This window comes from Cladophialophora immunda, assembly GCF_000835495.1.
Source record: "Cladophialophora immunda strain CBS 83496 unplaced genomic scaffold supercont1.2, whole genome shotgun sequence".
Lineage (NCBI taxonomy): Eukaryota > Fungi > Ascomycota > Eurotiomycetes > Chaetothyriales > Herpotrichiellaceae > Cladophialophora > Cladophialophora immunda.
In genome coordinates, this window is record NW_015622542.1 from 5,233,772 (window position 1) to 5,255,898 (window position 22,127).

General features: G+C 53.4%; 6 protein-coding genes across 7 annotated transcripts; 3 read left to right on the forward strand and 3 right to left on the reverse strand.

The window, feature by feature from the left end:
• Window positions 1-2,201: 2,201 nt before the first annotated feature.
• On the forward strand, window positions 2,202-3,916 carry PV07_04063 (glucose-6-phosphate isomerase; the record flags this gene model as incomplete). Its single annotated transcript, XM_016390843.1, has 2 exons — window positions 2,202-2,701; window positions 2,758-3,916. 2 exons carry the CDS (start codon window positions 2,202-2,204, stop codon window positions 3,914-3,916), a joined length of 1,659 nt encoding a protein of 552 aa, XP_016252745.1.
• Window positions 3,917-4,935: 1,019 nt separating this feature from the next.
• On the forward strand, window positions 4,936-6,902 carry PV07_04064 (uncharacterized protein; the record flags this gene model as incomplete). The annotated part of the gene is made up of 3 exons (XM_016390844.1): window positions 4,936-5,152; window positions 5,212-5,411; window positions 5,476-6,902. 3 exons carry the CDS (start codon window positions 4,936-4,938, stop codon window positions 6,394-6,396), a joined length of 1,338 nt encoding a protein of 445 aa, XP_016252746.1. The 3' UTR covers window positions 6,397-6,902.
• PV07_04065 lies at window positions 6,610-12,023 on the reverse strand. 2 transcript variants are annotated; one of them, XM_016390846.1, is made up of 4 exons: window positions 11,183-12,023; window positions 10,751-11,122; window positions 10,678-10,699; window positions 6,610-10,613 (listed from the first exon to the last, which is right to left on the reverse strand). In XM_016390846.1, exons 1-4 carry the CDS (start codon window positions 11,658-11,660, stop codon window positions 6,962-6,964), a joined length of 4,524 nt encoding a protein of 1,507 aa, XP_016252748.1. In that variant the 5' UTR covers window positions 11,661-12,023; the 3' UTR covers window positions 6,610-6,961. The 2 variants fall into 2 exon arrangements, with proteins under 2 accessions (XP_016252748.1, XP_016252747.1); XM_016390845.1 differs by having other exon boundaries at window positions 10,751-12,023.
• Window positions 12,024-12,366: 343 nt separating this feature from the next.
• PV07_04066 (uncharacterized protein) lies at window positions 12,367-15,765 on the forward strand. Its single transcript, XM_016390847.1, has 2 exons — window positions 12,367-12,571; window positions 12,640-15,765. The coding sequence occupies exons 1-2, from the start codon at window positions 12,467-12,469 to the stop codon at window positions 15,595-15,597; spliced, it is 3,063 nt and encodes a 1,020-aa protein (XP_016252749.1). The 5' UTR covers window positions 12,367-12,466; the 3' UTR covers window positions 15,598-15,765.
• On the reverse strand, window positions 15,707-19,398 carry PV07_04067 (uncharacterized protein). The gene is made up of 3 exons (XM_016390848.1): window positions 18,643-19,398; window positions 16,863-18,577; window positions 15,707-16,746 (listed from the first exon to the last, which is right to left on the reverse strand). Exons 1-3 carry the CDS (start codon window positions 18,697-18,699, stop codon window positions 16,662-16,664), a joined length of 1,857 nt encoding a protein of 618 aa, XP_016252750.1. The 5' UTR covers window positions 18,700-19,398; the 3' UTR covers window positions 15,707-16,661.
• A 628-nt stretch (window positions 19,399-20,026) lies between these two features.
• Window positions 20,027-21,396, reverse strand: PV07_04068 (uncharacterized protein; the record flags this gene model as incomplete). Its single annotated transcript, XM_016390849.1, has 1 exon — window positions 20,027-21,396. The coding sequence occupies exon 1, from the start codon at window positions 21,224-21,226 to the stop codon at window positions 20,027-20,029; it is 1,200 nt and encodes a 399-aa protein (XP_016252751.1). The 5' UTR covers window positions 21,227-21,396.
• Between the last annotated feature and the right edge of the window lie 731 nt (window positions 21,397-22,127).

Below are 22,127 nucleotides of genomic sequence, written 5' to 3' on the forward strand. Positions count from 1 at the left end.
AATCTCCGTCACCCATTCTCAACTCGTCTGCAAGCAAACACACACCGGTTCTTGCCTGTAATCTCAGAGGACAATGGCTTCGTGGCTGAAGCCTACGCTTGTTGCTTGGCCATTGATCTTTCTTTGTACCGACGTTTTTGCATGATGCCCCTTCATTCCTGGGTCAGTTTCAGCCTCCAGAGGCAGATCATCGCATATGGAGACCCATGTCTACACTTAGCCTTGAGATTAGACGGCATCAGAACATCTCCCGCATGGCCAACTCGTTGGAGGTCGCCGTGGATCTCCCCCTTTCAAAATGGTCTGCGTGTCGGAAATTGACGAGGCTCGTGGTGTTTTCCTCCGGGCTCTTCTTTGTTTGTACTACCATGCAATCTAGAAACGGCTTCTACGGTCCAGTTTGCAAGGGTTCTTTATGCGGTTTCCATTTTCGGCACAAAGACATCTTCTTCCCATTCCTGCAAGCGCCTTAAGACGTTCAGAAATCTTCCCAAGTGTTTCTCTTTTCTCTTCCCCTACCGAGCTGGAGCCTGAGACATTCGGTTCTACACCTGTTCTTGACAGTTGTTGCCGCCTGAGACACTCTCATACCATTCCTTGAGCTCAAGTGACTTAGCAGTGCACAGAGACGAATCATGCGCTCATACATCCCCTTCGTTATCAGCGCCTGTTTGGCTGTGGCAGTTCGAGGCTCCGCCAACTCCGCTGGAGATCATCCTATCCTTCCTCGTCATGTCACCTGTATGCCCTCAGACGCTGGCGGGTGCGCTAGCTGTGGCGCCAGTTACGTTCAATGTGGTGCTGATACTTGCTACAACCCATCTGCTGGAGAAGTCTGTTGTTCGAGCACATGTGAGTCCATGATCTGCTGCATGAGGTAACGCATCTGCTAATGAAAGATAGACTCTTGTCCCGCAAACACCAACTGCTCTTTGGCGGGCACGGGATGTGTTTCCAAGCACAGCCCCCACCCTGATGCAGACTGCGACGATGACGATAAAGACTACGGTACAAGCATAAACATTGTGTCAACTTCGTCTCCCACACCTGATACGACTCCCGCAAGTTCTTCTGTGTCTACTACAATCGACTCAACGTCGACCACCAGCTACACCACCACCATCACCTCGACAACCACAAGTACCGTCACCGTGAGCATGACGTCTTCTTCCGCTGATGCTTGCTCGCTCAGTGCCGCGACAACCGGTCTTCCCATGACCACGTCGATGGTGTCGTTTGGCAACTCTACCACGGTGGCTTTGAATACGACCACCTCGACCCTGTCGGTAACAAACGTGACCACAACCAGTCCTGCCTCCATCTCCATCCCAATCAACGCGACAGTGCCCACGAAGAGCATTGTCCCACCCATCAATGGATACACAGGCGCTGCCACGGATCTGCAGGGTCAATCTTCGACATCTCTGTTCGCTCTTGGTTCCTTGGTGTTTATGGCTGCACTATTGATTTAGACAAAGGAGGACTCCTTGTGGTTGGTTAGAGGGCGTCGGTCTTTCTAGGGATAGATTAACATAGAGATAATGGAATTTGGTTGTTGTGAGCACCTATCTCCCTCCCGTCGACAAGTCTCTCTGCCAAAACCCACGCCATGCCACTTGCTGGTGGGCGCTTCCTGAATCTGGCACTGCACGTTGGGCGCTTAATCATCGGTCAGATGCTGACAAGGCCATTGGTGCTGAGGACCAGGATTGCTCTGCTCGATACGGAGCAGCATGGAGCAATGGGAGCAATGGGAGCAATGGCGGCACTGGCGGGGCAGCAGTTGCTCAGCTCATCCTCATCCAGCCACTGCAGCACACTTGCATCATAGTTGGGCCTCGAAACATTTTGCTCGCAGCTGCCCCTCCATCAAAACATCCCCATGGTACAAAAATTCTATTCCACGTCTCTTCAGCTATCCAACATCTCCATCACTGCCACCATACAGCCAGGCCATTGATTTCTCTTTGGCCGCTTTCATTTCTGTCCTCAATTTCTCTCCCATCTGAGTAAGTCTTTCGAGAGCGTGCCTTTCCCTACCCCCTACCTGCTGTTCCCGGCTGCAGTTTCATCTCTGCATCAGAACAAAGCTATTACCGCCGCGCTCCTCGACGCTTTTAAACCACGCTTTCATCTTGCTAACCCTCACAGAATCCTCCTCCACAGCAAGCCTCGAGTCCCTCACTTCCTATACTGCCAAAATGCCTGGCTTCGCGCAAGCTACCGACCTCTCCGCATGGCAAGCCCTGGTTGACCACCACAATGCGGTGGGTCGCAATATCGTCCTGAAGGAATACTTTGAAAAGGATCCTCAACGATTCGAGAAGTTCAAGCGAGTCTTCAAGAACTCTGCAGACAACTCTGAGATCCTCTTCGACTTCTCCAAGAACTTCCTGACTGAAGAGACTCTTGACCTCCTCGTGAACCTCGCGAAGGAGGCCAAGCTCGAAGAACTGCGAGATGAGATGTTTGCTGGCGAGAAGATCAACTTCACCGAGAAGCGAGCTGTCTACCATGTTGCTCTTCGAAATGTCACCAACCAGCCGATGGCCGTGGACGGGAAGAGCGTTGTCGAGGAGACCAATTCAGTTTTGGACCACATGAAGGAGTTCTCTGAGCAAATCCGCAGCGGTTCGTGGACTGGTTACACCGGAAAGAAACTCACCACCATCATCAATATTGGTATTGGTGGCTCAGACCTGTAAGTCTTGCCTCCTCCTTTGGTGGCACTGGTTCGCGAGATTGACGTTTACCCAGCGGCCCCGTCATGGTCTCAGAGGCCCTGAAACCGTATGGTGACAGGAACATGAAACTCCACTTCGTTTCCAACATTGATGGCACCCACATCGCCGAAGCTCTCAAGGACTCGGACCCCGAGACCACCCTCTTCCTCATCGCCTCCAAGACCTTCACGACCGCGGAGACCACTACCAATGCCAACACGGCCAAGAAATGGTTTTTGCAAAGTGCAAAGGAGTCAGACATCGCAAAGCATTTCGTGGCCCTGTCCACCAATGCTGAAGAGGTCAGCAAGTTCGGCATTGATACCAAGAACATGTTTGGTTTTGAAAGCTGGGTTGGCGGTAGATACTCTGTTTGGTCTGCTATCGGTTTGTCAGTTTGCATCTACATTGGCTACGACAACTTCCACCAATTCCTCGCTGGCGCCCATGCCATGGATCAGCATTTCAAGACTGCACCTCTGCACCAAAATATCCCTGTCATTGCAGGTCTGCTGAGTGTGTGGTACTCAGACTTCTTCGGCTCCCAAACTCATCTGGTCGCACCTTTTGACCAGTACATGCATCGCTTCCCGGCCTATTTGCAGCAATTGACCATGGAATCAAACGGCAAGGCGGTCACTCGAAGTGGCGACTATGTTAAGTACACAACCGGATCCATCTTCTTCGGTGAACCAGCCACCAATGCACAGCACTCTTTCTTCCAGCTTTTGCACCAGGGCACCAAGCTTATCCCTACTGATTTCATCATTGCCGCGCGCTCCCACAACCCGGTGGAAGGTGGTCTTCATCAGAGAATGCTGGCGTCTAACTTCCTCGCCCAGGCCGAGGCATTGATGATTGGCAAGACGCCGGATCAAGTCAAGGCCGAAGGCGCTCCGGACGACTTGGTATCGCACAAGACCTTCCTCGGGAACCGACCCACCACCAATATCCTTGCTGAGATGATCACGCCCGGTACACTTGGCGCGCTGATTGCTTATTATGAGCACATGGTTTTCACAGAAGGCGCTATCTGGAATATCAATAGCTTCGACCAGTGGGGTGTTGAGTTGGGCAAGGTCCTGGCAAAGAGGATTCAAAAGGAACTTGAGACGGAAGGCGCTGGAGCTGACCACGACTCGTCAACGGCTGGTTTGCTTGCTGCTTTCAAGGCTAAGAATGGTCTGAAATGAAGGCCACAATGAACCATCATGGGTAGGACGCGGCTGACGGATTGCGGGAAGAAAGATCAAAGTCATAACACTTTCCTGGTTCCATGTCGGAACACTATCGAAGTGAAAGGGTAATGGCCGTCGTTCACTGACAACAATTGACACTGCCGACCAAGGACACGATTTGCCGTAACATTACGAGGCTGTATGACACACGATATGAGAAAAGCATTCAAGTACAGTTGACGACATGGGCCACCGTTTCAATCGGAAACCCTGTCTGGCTTCCTCATGATAGACGCATTTGATAACTTACTTCAGCCTCTTGTGTTCCTTGACTAACCCACAAGGTCAGGCCCGGCCGAGAAGGAGCTGTCAGTCTTAATAGCCTCAGTGTCTCAGACCCTAGGCTGGAAGCAGGTATAGCTCTGGCTGTATTTTGCTTTGTTTCATTCCGGTGCAAGTTGCAGTGCTTTGAGCCAACTCTCGTATACGCCTGACGATGCTTCACATGCCGAACAAGAAGAGTGTTATAGTGACATCCCGCTGACTCCGTAAGTATCTGCCCGCTTGGAGATGCGACAGGAGTGCTGCGACGGGAGATGCTTCCTAAACAGCCACCAAGCAGTGTAACAATGAACCAGGTCCTGATTCGTCTTGCGATTGACTTGAACAGCAATAGCCGCCGAGACTTGAGCACGCCTCCTGCAAGAAACAACATCGGCGGTGCAACCTATGGGAAGAGGGGGGATGCTGGTGTCACCTATCACCTTCACTGTTCGCTCATCCCACTTCACCGTCGTCGACATGAGGAGTGTTCGGCTGGGAATTGCCCTGTCACTTACTAGACCGATGCCTTGTTATACCTTCACCCTTCGCCAACCGGAGTCTTCCACCACCAGCTTCGCCAGAATCTTCCGTTCAACTGGTCACAACAGAGGCCGGCTTCAAATGCTGAGGTATTTATCTTTCCGCCTTTCCCCTCCATGTCACGGCCTCATCACTCACGGAACCAGGTGCATCCCTCAGCTCCCATCCCCATGGCTAAGCCGACACGCCGTCCATGGCCCTCGAACGGGACCACTGAGCCTTACACTCCTCAAATCCCATGGTCTAGCATCGTAGCCTCAATGACCTGTCTGGAGAAACTCCGGCTGCTGTGCCACAGCGAGGCGGAGCTGAAAAAGGCGGGTTATGTGATGAAGCCTCTCGATGCAGCGCAGATCGGATCCAAGGCAAGATGCATTCGGTGTGGGAGTAAGTTTGATGGCGCGTGTCTTTTGGGGAGCGCCTGGCACCCGGCTGACATGGAATAGAACGACCAGATCAGCGAGTGCGTCGAAGGACGAACGCTACCAACGCCATCAACAAAAACAAGAAGGGGCCGACAGATTTGACCAGTGTCAACACCAACGAGGCAAACGGGGCAATCGGTGAGGAGGCTTCGAGCGCATCCACTTCGGTTCCCGGGAGGAAAGCGCGTTGCTCGTATCACACAGGAAGGGTCAGAGACAAGGTAGCGAGACACATGGTCGCGAGCCATCATCCATCCCATCAGTGATTTTGACCAGTATATATAGGCTTTCACATGCTGCGGCCGACACGTCTCGACGGAGGGGTGCGTTGAAGCCAACCAACACACCATGCCTCAACCAGATGATCCCGTGCTTCACGAGTACTGGCGATACCATCCCACGCCCCCAGTTTCTGCGCAACTCGACCCAGATGCCGGCAGAAATCCTGTCTCTCCTCCTCCTCCTCCTCCTCCTCCCCGTGCGCCTCGAAGACAGGGCCACAAAAGGGGGGGTCGACAACAGGGGCAGCCTCCTCTGGTGGCCGACCCTTGGACGGGAAGTCACGCCCACCACCATCACCACCACCACCACCACCAAGGACAATACCCGAATCCTCCGCGCTTCCACGCCATCGCGCTCGACTGCGAAATGGGCGTCGCCGCGACGGGGGACTCGGAGCTGATCCGCCTGACGGCCGTGGACTTCTTCAGCGGCGCCGTGCTGATCGACAACCTCGTCGCGCCCTCGGTGCCCATGACGCACTACAACACGCAGTACTCGGGGGTGACGGCGCGCGACATGCGCGAGGCCGTGGCCGCGGGCACGGCCATCCTCGGGCGCGACCGCGCGCGGGAGGCGCTCTTCCGCCTCGTCGGGCCCGACACCGTGGTCGTCGCGCACGGCGGCAACAACGACCTCTACGCCCTGCGCTGGATCCACCCGCTCATCGTCGACACGTTCCTCCTCGAGGGGTACACGGGCGTCAAGCCCGAGGGCGGCCGCAGCCTGCAGAACCTGTGCAAGATCAAGCTGGGCATCGCCGTGCAGGTCAAGGGTCGTCGCACCCACGGGGCAGCCGGGGTCCAGAGCCAGAGGCAGAGCCAGAGCCCGAGCCCGCGCCAGCGACGCGGCCACGATAGCTACGAAGACGCCATGGCCACGAGAGAGCTGCTCGTGCACTGGGTCAATCTCATCCCCGATGCTTGAGCTTTGGATGCGCCTTGGAAAACCTACCTAACTTGGTACCTTTGTTCATCTTGGCCCCCGCGAGGAGATCGCGGCGTGAATCGATGGATTCGATAAACAACAAACTGTCTACGCACCAGGTGCGGCGATGATGTGACGAGGTGATTCGAGCTCAAGGTGAAGGGGAGGCATTGGCTAGACGCATCTGCCATCCTGGATTTTCCTCACCAGAGACAAGATTTCAGATTTACGAGTTGCATACAGAACCAGTCCTGACCCAGCCTACGACCAGGTATATGTTATTGAGAATGCTCTGATGCATAACCCACGTTTCCACTAAGCCCTCGATGCTGTCGATGTTGATCCAACAATCAAATCTGGTGCGATTTCTCTAGGTCTACCGTCTATTCTCATGTTCTTGGTCTCTTGGGGTCGTGACATCAACTGACCGGGATAATGCCACACCCATCTGTGCCTGTCCATCATGGGAGTTCCTGTTAGTGACCCTGATGAAGGCGGAGTTGTACCGTGTTCCAATGTCTCTGGCCGTCGCTGTTGAAGTTGGCTGTCCTGTAGTCCGCAATGTCTAAGTCGCTCGCTCAAACGCCTCTTCCTCCTTCCCAGGAAGTGCATCTGCATCAGTCTTGTCCTCCGACGTCAAGAATTGTACCGGGACTGTTTGTCGCTCTCCGGGCTTGGACTGCAAAGATAGTTCTTTCCCCTGTGCGTTCGCATTTTCCAATATCTCCCCATCCTCGCCGTCCATGTCTTTCGCCGAAGCACCGTCATCTCCTTCTTTCCGTCCATGCTTCTCCTTCGCCTCTTCGCTCTGCAATAGACTGGCCCGCCGTTGTGCCTCCTCTTCATGCTTCTCACTCACATTGACTGCTAAAAAGCTCTTGGGTAGTTGCACTGTATTGAACTTCGCTTTCAAGGTGGAAATCACCTCTTTCCAATCCTGGTGATTCGTCAGTGACCGCCGCGGAGCGCTTCCAATCGCATGCTTAGAATCCAAGGAAACGTCCAGGGGATCGATTGTGTGGCAACCAGGGGAGATGGAGATGCGGATCGAGTACGTCGACTCCGCGGTCTCCGCGTCTTTGGCTTCATATAGTTCAAAGCAGATTTGGGAGAGGTAGTCAAGTTCCGGGATTGTGGAGCGTTTGATTTTGGTGTGAATGCCGCCTTCCATGATGCAGTTGAGTAGAGTGTATATATGTGATTCCTTGGTGAAATAGATGAATGACTTCGCATCGCCAGAAGCCTGTAGTTCTTCTAGATCATCGACGATCTCGCGAAGTAAGGGCAGTGATGTCAAGAGGCCGATCTCGAGTTTCTCCTCATCGCTGATACCGTATTCCTGCGGGCCAATGTAATCGAACAAGATCTTGCTGTATCGGTACAGCTCTCTCAGCCGCCCGAGCTTTTGATCTTGCTTCAGCCGGCCATCGCCAGACCCACTGAACAACTTGAAATATGAGGCACCTTGCTCCCACGACATCAGAGGAGGAGCTGGTAGGGGTTGTCGGAGGACTGACTGTCTCCTCAATCCAATCTTCTGGACAAGGCTATGTCTGCCCTCAGATGTCCCGCCAGTAAACGAGACAGCGCTCTCGTGGCGGGTGCCATTGGTTGGTGGTGGAATCTCATCTGGTCTCTCAGTCTCAGAAGATGCATTCGACGACAAGCCCTCGTCTTTGGCCATTTCATCCAACAGTGATTGGCTGGGAGTGAATACCCACTCGAGAAATTGCTTGTTATGGAGGGCGTCGTATTTCATCGTGTCGTACAGCTCGGAGATCTTACTTGGATCTGCCTTTTCGGTGTCGCAAAATTCCGAGAATAGCTTCTCCCACCTTTCTCTGAAAAGTTCAGCGTCTTCGCCGGTGCACCATCGGGACTGAATAGAGGCGACGCTGATGGTTTCTTTGTTCTGCCCATTTCCGTCTTTGCCATCTCCAGAACCGCTGAGTGCACTGAGGGAAGCCACAGCGCCGGTCGAAAGCTTTTTGAAGTTGTATCGCATGACCCGTCGATGAAACTTGAGCAGGTCGACCACAGTTTGCATGACCATATATGGCTCTGCGACGTCTTTTGGCCAAGCAAACGAGTCCGGGACAGTTCCTTCGCGAAGGAGATGCTTAAGCTTCTTCTTGACCTTGTCCATGACATCCTTGGCTGCATTGGAATCGTCCAGGAGATCTTTTCTGACCTGAATGAAATCTTCAGGCAGATCCTGCCGATCGAGGAAAGCCGCAGCCCATATTTGTGCACTTGTCTTGACACGCTTCTCAGAGCTCGTGAAGATCCGGACATCGTCGAGCACTTCCTTGTTTAGTAATTTGAAGTCGTCCCTCATATTGGTACCGAGATCCTGTGCCTGGTATCTAGCCGAATGCGTAGGTTCCCCTCCCCATTTCATGACCAATTGTAGCTTGTCCAGAACGAGATCATTTTCCGCGGCCGAGAAACGCGAGAACGTGGCACCGGATATGGAATCGCTCCTTGTCTGTACTCGGCGCATTTCCTTGGTGCTAGACACAGACCCCTTCCTCTCGTCGTTGCCGACCGCTTCGAGCAGTTGCTGGTCAGATTCTATGGTCGAAAGAGCGTCTGTACTGGTCAACGCATCCGACGTTGGAGGCATCTCTTCCGGCTTCCTCTTGCGAAACATTGGCTTGATTTGAACCTTGGTACCCGGCTGATGTATTTTCTTCGACAATGCGTTCTGCAAGTTGCGTAGCTTGTCTGGATCCTCAAGCTTGTCTCTCAGCGCAACCTTGATGGCCGCCTGCACGCTTGCCAATGCTGCCTCGCCTTTCAGAAGCACCTCTTCGTGATGGCCCTTGAGCAGATCGGCAAACACTTGCGAGTGAGCTGTGAATTTGAGCTTTTGCTTTGGAGTGCGGTCGGCATGCCTGATGACCGAGACAACGCCTTTGAGCTTCCATGAATGCTTAGAACTTGGCATAGGAGCTGCCGGCCCTTCTTCCTTAGCAGGCGCCGCAGCACCCGTCGCAACATCGGCAGCATCTGGGGGCGCAAGAAGGGGAGACGGAAGAGTGCTGTCTTTCTCAGCTACGGTCGGAGCAATTAAGGCGTGAGTGCTCTTTTCTATGCTTGGCGGTGAACTCATCGGCGTGGTCAGGGAGGAAGTCTTGGGAGAGCCAGCAAGGCTGGGATGATGGTGTCTCGAGGAATGCGGCAGATGTTGAGACAATTTCGACATGCTCGGGGACTTGAGGATTGTCTTGAGGGCCGACCGAGCTGAATGGCTTGTACCTTGGCGACTCGGAGGACCATCACCTCCGTTCTCGCCCTGCACCTCTTCCCCAAAGGCATTTTCCCGCTTCCACTTCTCAGCGAGGAAGATATTTCTCAGTATTTTTGCGCAGTCGTTGTAATAGTCCTCGTTGTCTTTGACAAAGCTCCACCCGTTGACATCGATGATGTAGCTCGCTGCGCCTGTCCGTAGCAGGTCAAACCCGCAGATGCGCTGCCCAAAAGCCCGCGACACCTTGGCAGCCATCTCCTTCTCTGCCTCGCTAAGCTTGGTGACATATCTCAGCTCTTTGCCGTGTGTATTGCGTCGGACCAAACCATCTACGACTGGCGACTTTCTCGTCTCAGCATGGCAATAATGCGGGCCAACAGTGTAGGCTTTGACGTCCTCCGCATTCTCGGTCTTCAAGAATTGCTCGTAGATATAACTGCTGTTCGGTTCTGTGATGCACCTTGGAACAGACAGGTCAGGATCATACTCGGAAGATTTATTGCCGATCTTGCGGAAGAGTCGTCGAGCGCCACCGCCTTGGCTCTTGGGGAAATAGATGATGACATTGTGGTCTTCTCCATTGACAGGCTTCTCGACAAAGGGTTTCTTGAATGGTTTCCCATCAACAACCAGAGTGTCTCCGTCATCCATCAGCTCAACGGATTTTGTAGTTGGGGTGCCGCCTCCGGTACCATCCTCTGGACCTTCCAGAACCACACCGGACATAGTTTTCACATGCTGGGCAAGCTCCGACGACTCCAGTCTTGGGCCACCATCGCGATTGACTTCTATCCTCTTGGGAGTAGGGATCTGCATTTGGTCCAGGATTTTGAGACACAAACGTCTGTCCCATAGGACCTTTTGCATGGCCAAGTCATTTACAACAAACGGTTTCCGCAGCTTGACATATGCAATGGCCTTGTCGAGAGGAAAACCATCCGAGAAAAATGAGATGAGATAGTCGCTTTGATGGGTTAGAAGGATTGTATCCAGATACAGGGATTCGGGGACTCATTATTTCCACTTACCATATGGGCCAGTTCTCGACGTCTACCGAAGTTAGCCATAGGTGAAAGGGGACAAAGAAGAGGGGAGGCTCACCTTCATCGAGAATGGCTTTATCGCCAAAAACAATGACCTCGAATTCTCCTTCTCCCTGAAGGCGGGTCAAGATCTGGCGACTTGGTCGACTTCGGGCCTTGACATCAAGAGCACAAACGCCAATCCTGCCCACAGGTGTTTTATTCTCCGAGTTAATGCTCTCATTCTTGGAAGATCCAGTGGTACTCAAGCGGCGACCGGAAGATGAACGAGGCTGAGATATTCGAGGCGGGCGCGCAGGGAATGCAGTCTCTGCACCATCCGACTTTCCAGTGATTCCCGAGGATTGGGCGGCAGTAGCAGAAGGCAAAGACATGTCGCTTTTAGGAGCATATGTGGTGGGAGATGAAACTTGAGATGACAAATTTGACACTAGATCCGAATGATTAGGAATGCTTGGATTGAAGGCAGGAGGCGAAAGCACAGGCAGACCTGGAGCAATGGAAGTAGATATGGTTGTCACCACCGTGGGATCGTGGGCTGTTGTTGTTGAGTTCTGGGCTGTAGGGGAGCTGCTGTAAGGTGATCTATCCACCTCGATGCTTTTGATAGAAGATGGCGGGCTCCTGGCGCCTTCCTCGGACTTCCTCACAGAGCGGATTGAAGAAAACGAGGCCGATAGACGTCTATCCGCGCTAGGCTTGGTGTTCGGAGGTGGCATACTTATGCTCGAGCGGCCGGCGGAGGCCCTGGTCGTTTCAGCATGGGCGCCTTTGCGGACATCGGGATTCTTGTGAGCTGCCAACAAGGAGTGGGTTGAAGGGGTCCGGCCAGTTAGCTTCTGGGGAGGACGAGTGGTAGATGTAGTCGACGAACTGGTCGAGTAGACGGCAGTGAGAGCGGCGTTATCGTCAGTGTCGTTTTCCGAGGTGTTGGTGGGTGTTCGACGGAGGGGAGAATAAATCTCCATGGTCGATGATGGGATGATCGATGATGTAGGAGGCGAGCAAAATAGCCGAGACCTTCTTACTGTAGATGGAATGGGAAAAATGCCCCCGACTTATCCGAGCTGAAGCTGTGGGGAAGGATGGCTTGAGACTTTCTACGGTCCTTTGATCAGAAACCGAGTTCGTTCTCTAAGAGTGGAGTGGGAAAGAATGACGATATAAGAAGAGATGACGGGCCCGGGACACAGAAGGGGTTCTAGATGAATACATGTCTTGAAGAGATGGGCAAGGAGAAGAAGTCGATCTCGCCCGTCGTTGGGTAAAATAAGATCTCGCGCACTTGTGGCATCATGCTACAAGGTACAAAGGCAGGAAAGGGCGAGCTGATTCGTATAATTGATGATGGTGGTTGGACGGAGGCCACAGGAGAGGCAAAATTTGCTGTGCGAGAGGATGAGTAAGTGGGGGTTGGTTGGCCATCCGAGGCCCTTTAGTGGTGCCAGAGCCTGGAGCAAGCAGGGGAGGGATCCAGCTGGGCACCGCTAGGTGCACCTAAATCCCAACCCACCGCCCGGAAGTGGGAGGGAGCTCAACCATCCAGGCGGGAGTGGGCACATGGCATTCACCACCCACGCACCGCGTTCCCAAGGCCCACGTCAGTGGCACTTTCTGCCGGGCGGTGAGAGCCACGCGAAAAAAAATATTGAGAATTGACCGTCAACATCCTGACATATGTACCGAGTTGTGTATGGCCGCCTTGTCATAGTCCGTGCTACAAGCAACACGCACCTGCAGGCGAGGCAGGTCGAAAGCCACTCGCGCTCTCTTCATGGACGAAGGAATCGAGCAGCCCCTCGCAAAAAGGCAGCGGAGGGAGCTGTTCACCACCAAAGAAAAGTCTCGCACCAGCTCCAGACTGTTTGCGCCCTTCAGAGTATGCCCGACCTCCAGCCTTCTACCTAACCCTCTTGACTTAATCCAACTTACTCACTCTTCTTACAGACTCTAGGATTGGTATCGCCAACCACTGTTCCCTTCACCTCTGTTCCACTGGGCAAAACAACCTTCCAGATCACCACCTCCATCGGCGAGACGTTGCACACTTATGACCTACGACGAGGCCTCAATCTCGTGTTTCTCACTCGCCCTCAGTGTCCTGGCACGATAACGGCTACCTATGCCTACCGAGATCGAGTCTTTGTGGCCTGGGGGGGATCACAGGCCAACGAGCCCCGAGGGGTCTGGATTTTCAAGAGAGGACAGCTGATTGCAGAATTGGACATCGATGACACCTACGTGCAAGAGATCCGTCAACTCCTCGTTTTCGGCTCGTGGATTGTGGGTTGTGGGCCCCAAAGCATCGAAGTCTGGAAGACCGATTCGCGCGAACACTACACCTCCATCCTTTCCTCCTCTTCCTCAACCGACACCCGATCCAGTGGATCGTTTACGGGCCAAGTCTGTACTTTGCCAACATTGTTGAACAAGGTCTTCGTGGGCACGAAATATGGGTCGGTGGAGATCTACAACATCAGCACAGGAAAGCTGGTTCACACCATCCTCCCCCCCTCCGCACGCTCCGGTGCTGTTACGGCAATTGCCCCAGCTCCTGCAGTCTGCTTGTTAGCCGTTGCGTATGCTGACGGCTCCCTCAATATCACCGATGTCGAAGCCGACGAACAAGTGTTGGAACTGCGCCTAGGAAGCAAGAAGCCGATAACTTCAATTACGTTCCGGACGGACGGTATGGGCGCGGGCGATGATGGCCGGAAGGAAGGCATCATGGCTACATCTAGCATTGAAAGCGGCGACATCACTCTGTGGGATCTCAATCGCGGCGGAAAGGTCGTTGGTGTGGTGCGAGGAGCCCATGAAACTTCCAGTCTAGGCCGAGGCACTGGGGTGAACAAAGTCGAATTCCTCGCAGGACAACCAGTCCTGGTCTCGTCCGGGTCGGACAACGCTCTCAAGTCATGGGTCTTTGACCAGAATCCTTTTTCTCCCATTCCACGACTCCTCCACTCCAGGAGCGGGCATGCTGCGTCTATCACCAAACTCATATTCCTACCGGCGGCTTCAGATGGATCTGACGCTGCTGGGAAATGGCTCATGTCCGCCGCTCAGGACCGGAGTTTGTGGGGATTCAGTCTGCGCAAAGACGGTCAAAGTACAGAGCTCAGTCAAGGCGCTGTCAAGCACAAAGCCCGAAAATCAGGTCTCCTTACCGACGATGCCTCCGCCGTGGAGGACTTCAAAGCGCCACAGATTATTGACATGGCGTGTTCTCTGAATCGAGACGGTGGAATGGGCTCGGTTAGTGGTCCCATTTGGTCCAATACAAAAAATGTCAACGCAGAAGAAATTAGTACCACCGGCTGGGAAAGTGTCATTACGGCACATGCTGATGACAAATTCGCAAGAACATGGTCATGGGGTAGAAAGAAAGCAGGGAGATGGGCTCTGGAAACGGGAGACCACAAGCCCGTAACCAGCGTTGCCATCACTACTTGCGGGACATTTGCAATCGTTGGATCCGCTGGGGGCAGCCTCGATATGTTCAACCTGCAGTCTGGCGCTCATCGCCAGCGGTATCCGCCTCGGCTGACACCTGCACAGTTGAAACAGTTGAAGCTACAACAAGCCGACCCAAATCCAGTTCTCACTGCTCCTCGTGGCCATCGGGACGCGATCACGGGTATTGTGGTCGACAATCTGAACCAGACGATGGTTACTACCAGCTTGGATGGGTCAATCATCCTTTGGGATTTTTCGTCCGGAAAAATACTCGAGCGCAAAACACTTGATTCTGCGGTGCCAACTGCAATCCGATACAATCCCGTCTCCGGCCTTCTGGCGCTATCCTGTGACGACCTATGTATACGCATCGTTGACATCGAAACACACAAAGTTGTGCGTGAGCTATGGGGATGCATTGGTCAAATATATGACTACTGCTTCTCACACGACGGGCGGTGGATTACAGCTTGTTCAATGGACTCAGTTATTCGTGTCTTTGATCTTGCTACAGGTCACTTGATCGACGCATTCAGGACAGCTGCAACATGTACCAATATGGCATTTTCCAGCACCGGTGAGTTTCTGGCCACTACGCATGCCGGAAGCCCGGGAATATTCGTGTGGACGAACAAGACTCTCTTCAGTCACGTATCCACTAGGCAGATTGATCATGTTCATGGAGTCATTGACCTGAGCCAGACGGCTGCCGCGTTCAATGCTGCCACTCAACTTGCCATCGAAGATGCAGCTTCGGAGGAGGAAACCATCGTCGACGGGTTTGACGATTCGTCGACATTGGAGCAACTAGACAAGCGCCTGCTGACATTGTCGCTCCAGCCTCAATCGCGATGGCAAACGCTGCTAAACCTCGACAGCATTCGCTCGAGAAACAAACCTATCCAGCCGCCAGAGAAGCCCAAAGCGGCGCCCTTTTTCTTAGGATCGACCAGCCTCACCAACGGCAGCAAGACAGACAACGACACGTCCCTTGTCCCGGCCAAGGTCATCGAAGATTCTGAACGCTCACGCATCTCACGCCTGGCGTCTACAAGCCAGGCACTCTCCTACCATCCTCCACAACTCTCTTCCCTTCTCGAAGCCTTCTCTTCGTCGCCTTCACGAGATCCTTCTCCTTTGACAGACCACCTCTCCTCTCTGACCCCCTCGGCCGCCGACTTGGAAATCCGCTCCCTCGCACTCTCCGAAATGCCTCTCTTCATCGACTTCCTCACCCACCAGCTCCGCCAGAGAACATCCTTTGAACTGGTGAACACGTGGATGAGCGTGTTTTTGAGAGTGCACGGCGATTTTGTCAACGAGGTGGACGACGTCAGGGAGAAGGTGGTGGAGTGGAGAAAGGCCATGGTCGAAGAGGAGACGAGGCTAAGTGAGTTAGTCGGGTATACGAGAGGCGTTGTCGAGTTCTTAAGGAGTGCGAGATAAAATGAAGAGCATGTGTACGTTTTTCAGTGAGAGATAGTACGTACACGATTGACGATGTACATGATGATCAACAATCAGAAAACATCGGCCATGAGATGGCCAGGCTCATCCCTCCCTCTCTTTGTCTATTCTCTATTACGTAGTCCATTAAAATGTCTTTTCTTGAGATTATTGATGTACATACAGTTCGCTCCTACAGTACCCGATCCTCCTCACCAGTATCATACGCTCATATAGTTTGAGCTCATTGGCCAGCATGCATATAGGCGAGAGTGGCAGTGACAATGCCGGCGGCGGCGGCGGCGCCAGCGGCGGTGGCGACTCCACGCCTGCTTCTACGCAGCTCCCGGATGACCTCCATCTCGCACCCCTTGATTGAACCAGCGATCTGGACCACGGGAAGCGGGAGAGCGCTCATCGTCTTTCCCCTCCCCTCTCTCGCACTGTGCCATTGAGTGCGCTCCCCTCTACCTCGCTCGATAAAGAATACGCGCTGGAACGAAACAGTATCAGTGCCTGACGCTCGTGGGTGGACATCCGCTTGAAACGCAGCGTCTGCGACGAGAAGATGAGATGTGTGTCGCGCGAGCCTGTCTCTCTCGGGTGTTGCGACACGCCCAGGGTGTCGGATGAGGCTAGTCGAGGCCCCGGACAAAGAGCCCTTCTTGACTGTCATTAATTCTCGGCGACGCGTGTGTTTTGCTCGCAGGCGACGAGGACAGGGGACCTGCCCAAAGCTCATGAACGCACTGGGTCAGCTCCCTCCTCTTTGTCTATCTCATTTGCCGATCGCGGTTTCTTGGATGGTGTTCGTCAGGAGGCTCGCTGAAGCCGATATCGCATTCTGTATTGGCGGATTTCTTGCTCGATCATTCGCAAGGCCACGGGCCAAATTGCGAGCACCTCAAGTGCAGGGTCCCCACCAGGACCTGTCTCGTGGTATATTCTGCCCAAGCATTACCCTCCCCATTCGGGCAAGCATAATCGGGAGGGAGATCAAGCTTGCTAAGGACGCAATCTCTTCGATGGCGAGCGAATTGGCTGGACCACTCGAATAAGTTGGCTCATAGGTTGCTGGCCCTTGTCGAATATGTCTCGGAGCTCGGATTTGTCACTGTGCTTGTCCCCTGTGACGGAACCCGTTTGAACCTGTGTCACGAAACCGCGTGTGTCAGAATGACAAATGCCCTTGCAATGGGGTGCGGAGATTGAGGGTCTCTGTTTGTTCGCGGAGAACGGCAGAGCAAAAGAGAGACCGGACTCACCAGACGGGATCACAAAACAGGAAGATTGTCTGCAAGCGTTTGATCTGCCCTTTGACCCACTCCAACTGGCCTTTCCGCAGTATGATCGGGTCGGCGTCATCCTCGGGCTCTGCAAACCGGTATATCTCGAGCAAATGAGGGAATACCATCCAACCCCCGGATGCCGCGGCCCTCATCCGGAAATCACTACCCTCTAGGTCCGGAATGCTTCTCGGCTCCCCCGTGAGAGGGTCTCGAATGATTTTATAAGGGAACGCGATCCCGGAGCTGTGGATCGGATTCGTCGGCACGACCGTGTCCCCGAGGTGGATGGGGATGGTTTCTAGTATAAGATCGACGAGGGTCTGGATGGTCGAGTTCGCCTTCGCCAGGATGGCGCGGTATCTCGAGTCCGTGAGCAGGGTGGGTTCGTCGGCCAGAGACTGCCGGACCATCTGAAGCGTGTAGATGCGACGACTTGCGTACAGATTGAATATCTCCACGAACGTCAGATCCGCCCAGACGGCGCATTTGTTGCCGTAGAAGCCTGCATCGAGGATTGAAGGGGCGACGTCCTCACGAGCCACGAATTGCGGCAACCAGTCGGGATTTGGGATATTGCGTTTCCAAGCCATGAGCACGTCATCAATCCGGATGGCGTCGGCAATAATCTCTTCAAAGGCTTTGCGGCGTTGTCCAGAGACTGGTGTTGAGTAGTTGCCCTGCCGTCTCAGAGCCCAGAGACGGGCTTGCGTATTGGCAATCTGGGTCCCCAACACATCAAGTTGTGAAGCAACGCGGCCTGTGATTGAAGGGTGCTCAAACAGTTGTGCCGATTCCGCGGGCATAATGGTGCGTTGGGATAATGCATAGTTGATAAGAGCGTGCCTGGTTGCGTTAGTGAGGCCCTGCCCTACGTCGGTCGCATAGTTCGCTTGGCCTCTATGCCTGAGCAAGGCTACGGCTCCATTTTTGTGTTTGCCATAGGTCAGAGGCCCGGGTGTGTAGTGCAGAACCAATGCGTCGTAAAGATCAAAGATCAGGATCGTCATGAGGAGCTCATCCATGTTGGTCTGCGCCGCATCGCCGATTGCCTTTCTCGTTGCCTCGAGGGCTTTTGTGAAGAGCTGTCGTGCGGGCCGTGCGTCGCAGCCTCTGAAGTTCCACATCATAGCGACATTAACGGTCACTGCTGCCGTTGCAAGTCTCAAGGGGGAATTCTCAGAAGACTTCAGGTACATTGGTTGCCAGAGAAGTGCAAAAGAATTGTGAAGCTGAGGGTCGTAGATGGTTCCGGTGTAATAGCGAAAGAAGAAATTGATGGAGGCGTTCTGAGGGTCCGGCTTAATCGACTCAGGTATTATGAGACGGGTATCGCCGAGACCGGGATCGCTGAACTCAGAGGGTCGTAGCCGCTCGAGGTGCTGAGGGGTGTCTTGGTCTTCAGGGTTCTCTTCCGTTGCTGCTGAATATATGACCCACTGAAGGGGGCCCTGGGGCATCACTATCGATGATCTAGTTGTTGTGTTGGTGGACGTCGTTGTCAAGTCCAGAGAGCCTTCACTGCTGGGAGTGCTGGTGCAGGACTCTGCCTCCCTTGCAGCATTCTGCTTTTCCAGCCTCCGGATAACAACCTTGTTTTGACTCCGGTGTGCCCCGTCAAAGACATCTGCATAGCCAGGACAAGTCTGGCGCCGTCTAGTGCAGTTATTGCACGCTGGTTTGCCTTGATCACACTGCGTCATGAGTATTCCAGATCGGTCAGGGCAACGATAGGGGTAGGAGAGCGCGGCCGACTTACCTTTACCCGGCGGGTTCGACAGGCCTTGCAGCCACTGCTAGGGCCGTGATAGACCATTGTCAACAAGATAGTGGAGTGCAGTAGATCAACATCTAGCGGAGGCGGGTAGTCGAGCCAGGCCCTATCGCAAGCATGTCCTGCTATTTCTCCAATATATAAACATGGTGCTCGTTAGGCAACAAAATTCTGGCGATTAGCGAGCCAATTGCTCCTGGCGGCGCCAGCCACAACGACGTCGTTTTCAACTTCAGACAGACGAAACCCCTAAGCCAATAGTAGACGTGGCTGGCTCTGCAGAGAAACTTTATCTTTGTCGGCTTCGCGTATTAGAACGTATTGCTTTGGGAGGGAGACGGGCCTGATCTGCTTGGCGTGGAACGCCGGATGTGGATGGAATCAATGGCTGGCAATTTCTCACGCGCTGGTGAGGAGGCTGTGGACGTTCAATGAGCGATGCGAAATACGAAGGATGATTGCAGTTTAGCTCTGCTGAGTGTGCGCAAGTCCACCACCGCAGAGGAGGTCGCAAGGCGCGACTCTTTCAGGTTAGTTTGGCTGATGAGAAGAACCTGCGCCACGATTTGGCGCGAATATCAGTCCGAAAAAGATCACACATGTACACCGCACCTCCGCGCTGAGGTGGGAACGATGACGAGGTTGACAGATAAATCAAAGACTGCGTGACGGGAAGGAAGCGAGATGCTCAGGGCCATGGATGACTTGATGTCAGCGTACAGAGGACGACATGGAAGGAATTCCTTTACGGAGTACGGACGAGGTACGGAGGATGGGGGTTAAATGTCTGGATGCAATAACAATATTCCGGATTCCGGATACTTGTCCTCCACTAGTCTGAATGTGGAATGGTCTTGTAGCCCTCAACCAGCCGCCGCTAGGTAGGTATACAGAGTATACGATCATTTTGTTTGCTAAAGAGGGCTTTCATATCAATCTGTCCTGCGGTATAGAGCTGAAAATTCTGAAATCAACGACGGCGATTGGGTTGTGGAGCCTTACTGCAATATCTCTTCGCCAGTTGATCTCGAGGAGTGCGTGCACCCAGTTAGACCGCTCGGCCGAATCTACGAGGTTCCCTGACGCCGGTCTGAAAGAAATATATAGCCGAGAGGTAGGTATAGCCGCGCCGCAAGGAGCCAGGTTCAGTTGAAGGCGAGCTTAAAGCAGTCCCAGAGCCCTCACTCTCTGGAATCAAACGGCAAATGGCGAATGGCTTTTTTGTACTCAAGTAATCTAGGTAGTCAAGGCACATATTGTATATTACAAGGCATCGATCAGCCGCACAAATAAAGGTAATATTGACATGAAAGGGTGACTATTTCTCGACTGTCTGATTGAGTCGTTCCACGAAGAATCCAGGTATCTCTTACAACAGCACAGAAAGAAGCGCTAGGGATACCATGAATAGGCACCAACGTACTCCTTGATCGAAAGATGCAGCCGCCCCGCCAGTGGACTGAGTCTGTGTAGCGGCTCCTTGCGTTGCCGATGAAGTAGCTGAAGCTGAAGATGAAGCCGAAGACGAAGCCGAAGTCGAGGAGTTACTCGTCGCGGCGGAATCCTGAGCGATTGGCCCTATTACGGAGAGACCCTGAGAGCCCGATGACGGATTTGAAGCAGCCGATTGCCCTCCATTCGTTGTCACATACAGCTTGTCCTTGTCTGATGGAGTTCTGCCCCAAGCCACAGCAGTTGGTCCGAGAAGCGAGCTGGCGTTGCTGTTCGCCGTACCGGCAATCACCTCCACTGTCCCGTTGCCAGCAACCCTGCTCAAAGAGTTGACCTGCTGGCAGATATAGGCTGTTCCAGAGTCATCCAAGATGAGATCGTCGGGTTTGGCGATCTGCGCGATGGTTTCGGGCGTCCCCGCAGCAGTCCCATTCGCAGAGATTGCTAGGCGGTAATACAGGTTGGAACCCGTGTTTGTATAGTAGAGAGACCCATTTTGATACTTCAACCCATTGATTCCTGCTGCTTTAGAGGGGCTGGGATCCATCGACGCATCTTTGATAGCTACCACAACGTCTCCTGTTGCTACATCGACCTTCCAGATCAGACCAGCGTAGGAATCGGCCGCCAGGACAAATCCGTCTTGCCCATCAACATGTGTGAGGCCATTGAGGACAGTGGCATTCGCGAGTATGGCAATCTCGCGTGGAGTTGGAAGGCTGGTTACCTTGCCGGTGGGAAGTTGGCGAAAGCCGCTCATATCGACTTCAAAAAGCGTGAATGATTGCGGAACGGGTTGTCTCGTCTGAATCGAGAAGTTGCCTGTCGTCACATAGAATACATCAGGCTGAAGCTCAGTGATGCCATAAGAGCCAGAGACGCCCGGAAACTGTGTGATAAGAGTTGCATTGAGCGATGATTGGGGATCGATTTCCCATAGTGTCGCCGCGGGGGCCGAAGTTGTCACGAGGATTTTGCCGTTGCCTCGCACAGCTAGATTCTCGACAAGAAAGTTATCCAAGGCTGCAATTTTCTGGACCGTATATTCATTGGGTGCTGTAGTCTGGGCAGCGGCGATTAGTGCAAAGGTGCATAGAGAACACAAAAGACAGAACATCTTGACCAGAAGCAAGACAACAATAAAGGAGAGGCGAAAGCAGAGAGTGGCTGAGGAAGGTATAACATCTTGGGGAATGAGGGTACCCTTAAATCATTTCCAATTAGGCGTTGTTTCTCCTCAGGAGTCTGCAGCCTTGAGCCCAGTCAAGTTCTCCAGACATTCTCGAAGTGCACGACGTTATGAATGATAAAGCTCCTTGCCAATTCCGTCGAGGGCGAAACAACCGTCTCCGCCATGTGGAGAACCATAGCTTGGCACTTCGTACACTAAACTCAGAAAGGTAAGATGCGCCGCTGTCTTTCCGACCTCAAGTTCAAAGCTCCGCCTTTGAAATTGACACAGAGCACTTGGTACACCTCGATGATGGCTTCGTCAAAGCCAGATGGGAGGCAGAGTCCATGTTATTGCAGGGCTTTTCCCGCTACCGGTAGAAAGATCTCTCTTTCCGCCCTCTAGTGAGGCTGAAGTTTAGAGCACCAGGGGCAAGCGATTTGGAACGCCTAACGGGGGCTTGGCTGCGGTCGATGTATCTATCTGCTGCGGTCCTCGTTCACTAAACCCTCACGGTCAATTCTGACACCACCTTCATTGAGATCCTACTACTCTCCACGGGATGGTTGGCTCCAGGAACTACCATACCAAGACTCGTAATGGGTGCAGGAACTGCAAAAAGAGGCGCGTCAGGGTATGCTACGATCTGGTTCTTCGTCCACAATCGGCGCGGTGAGCAATTGTGGGCCTGGGGCCTTCCTGGCTGTGTCTTTGACTTGATTTGTCTCTGAGTGATACTGATTGATCTGTGACCCAATGATAGTGTAACTTGCAGGCGCCACGATGCGGACACTGCGAGAGGCGCGGCGAGGAATGCGACTACCAGTACTACCCGAACAGCCCGCTG

Bases quoted from the DNA above. Each gene is read 5' to 3' on its own strand.
- PV07_04067 (XM_016390848.1), bottom strand. From the start codon at position 18,699: ATGGTCTATCACGGCCCTAGCAGTGGCTGCAAGGCCTGTCGAACCCGC. The intron at 18,578-18,642 runs GTAAGTCGGCCG...CTCATGACGCAG, and splicing joins GTCGAACCCGCCGGGTAAAG to TGTGATCAAGGCAAACCAGC. The intron at 16,747-16,862 runs GTGAGTCCGGTC...TTCGTGACACAG, and splicing joins CTGTTTTGTGATCCCGTCTG to GTTCAAACGGGTTCCGTCAC.
- PV07_04065 (XM_016390845.1), bottom strand. From the start codon at position 11,660: ATGGAGATTTATTCTCCCCTCCGTCGAACACCCACCAACACCTCGGAA. The intron at 10,700-10,750 runs GTGAGCCTCCCC...TAACTTCGGTAG, and splicing joins TAAAGCCATTCTCGATGAAG to ACGTCGAGAACTGGCCCATA. The intron at 10,614-10,677 runs GTAAGTGGAAAT...AACCCATCAAAG, and splicing joins GTCGAGAACTGGCCCATATG to CGACTATCTCATCTCATTTT.
- PV07_04066 (XM_016390847.1), top strand. From the start codon at position 12,467: ATGGACGAAGGAATCGAGCAGCCCCTCGCAAAAAGGCAGCGGAGGGAG. The intron at 12,572-12,639 runs GTATGCCCGACC...CTCTTCTTACAG, and splicing joins GACTGTTTGCGCCCTTCAGA to ACTCTAGGATTGGTATCGCC.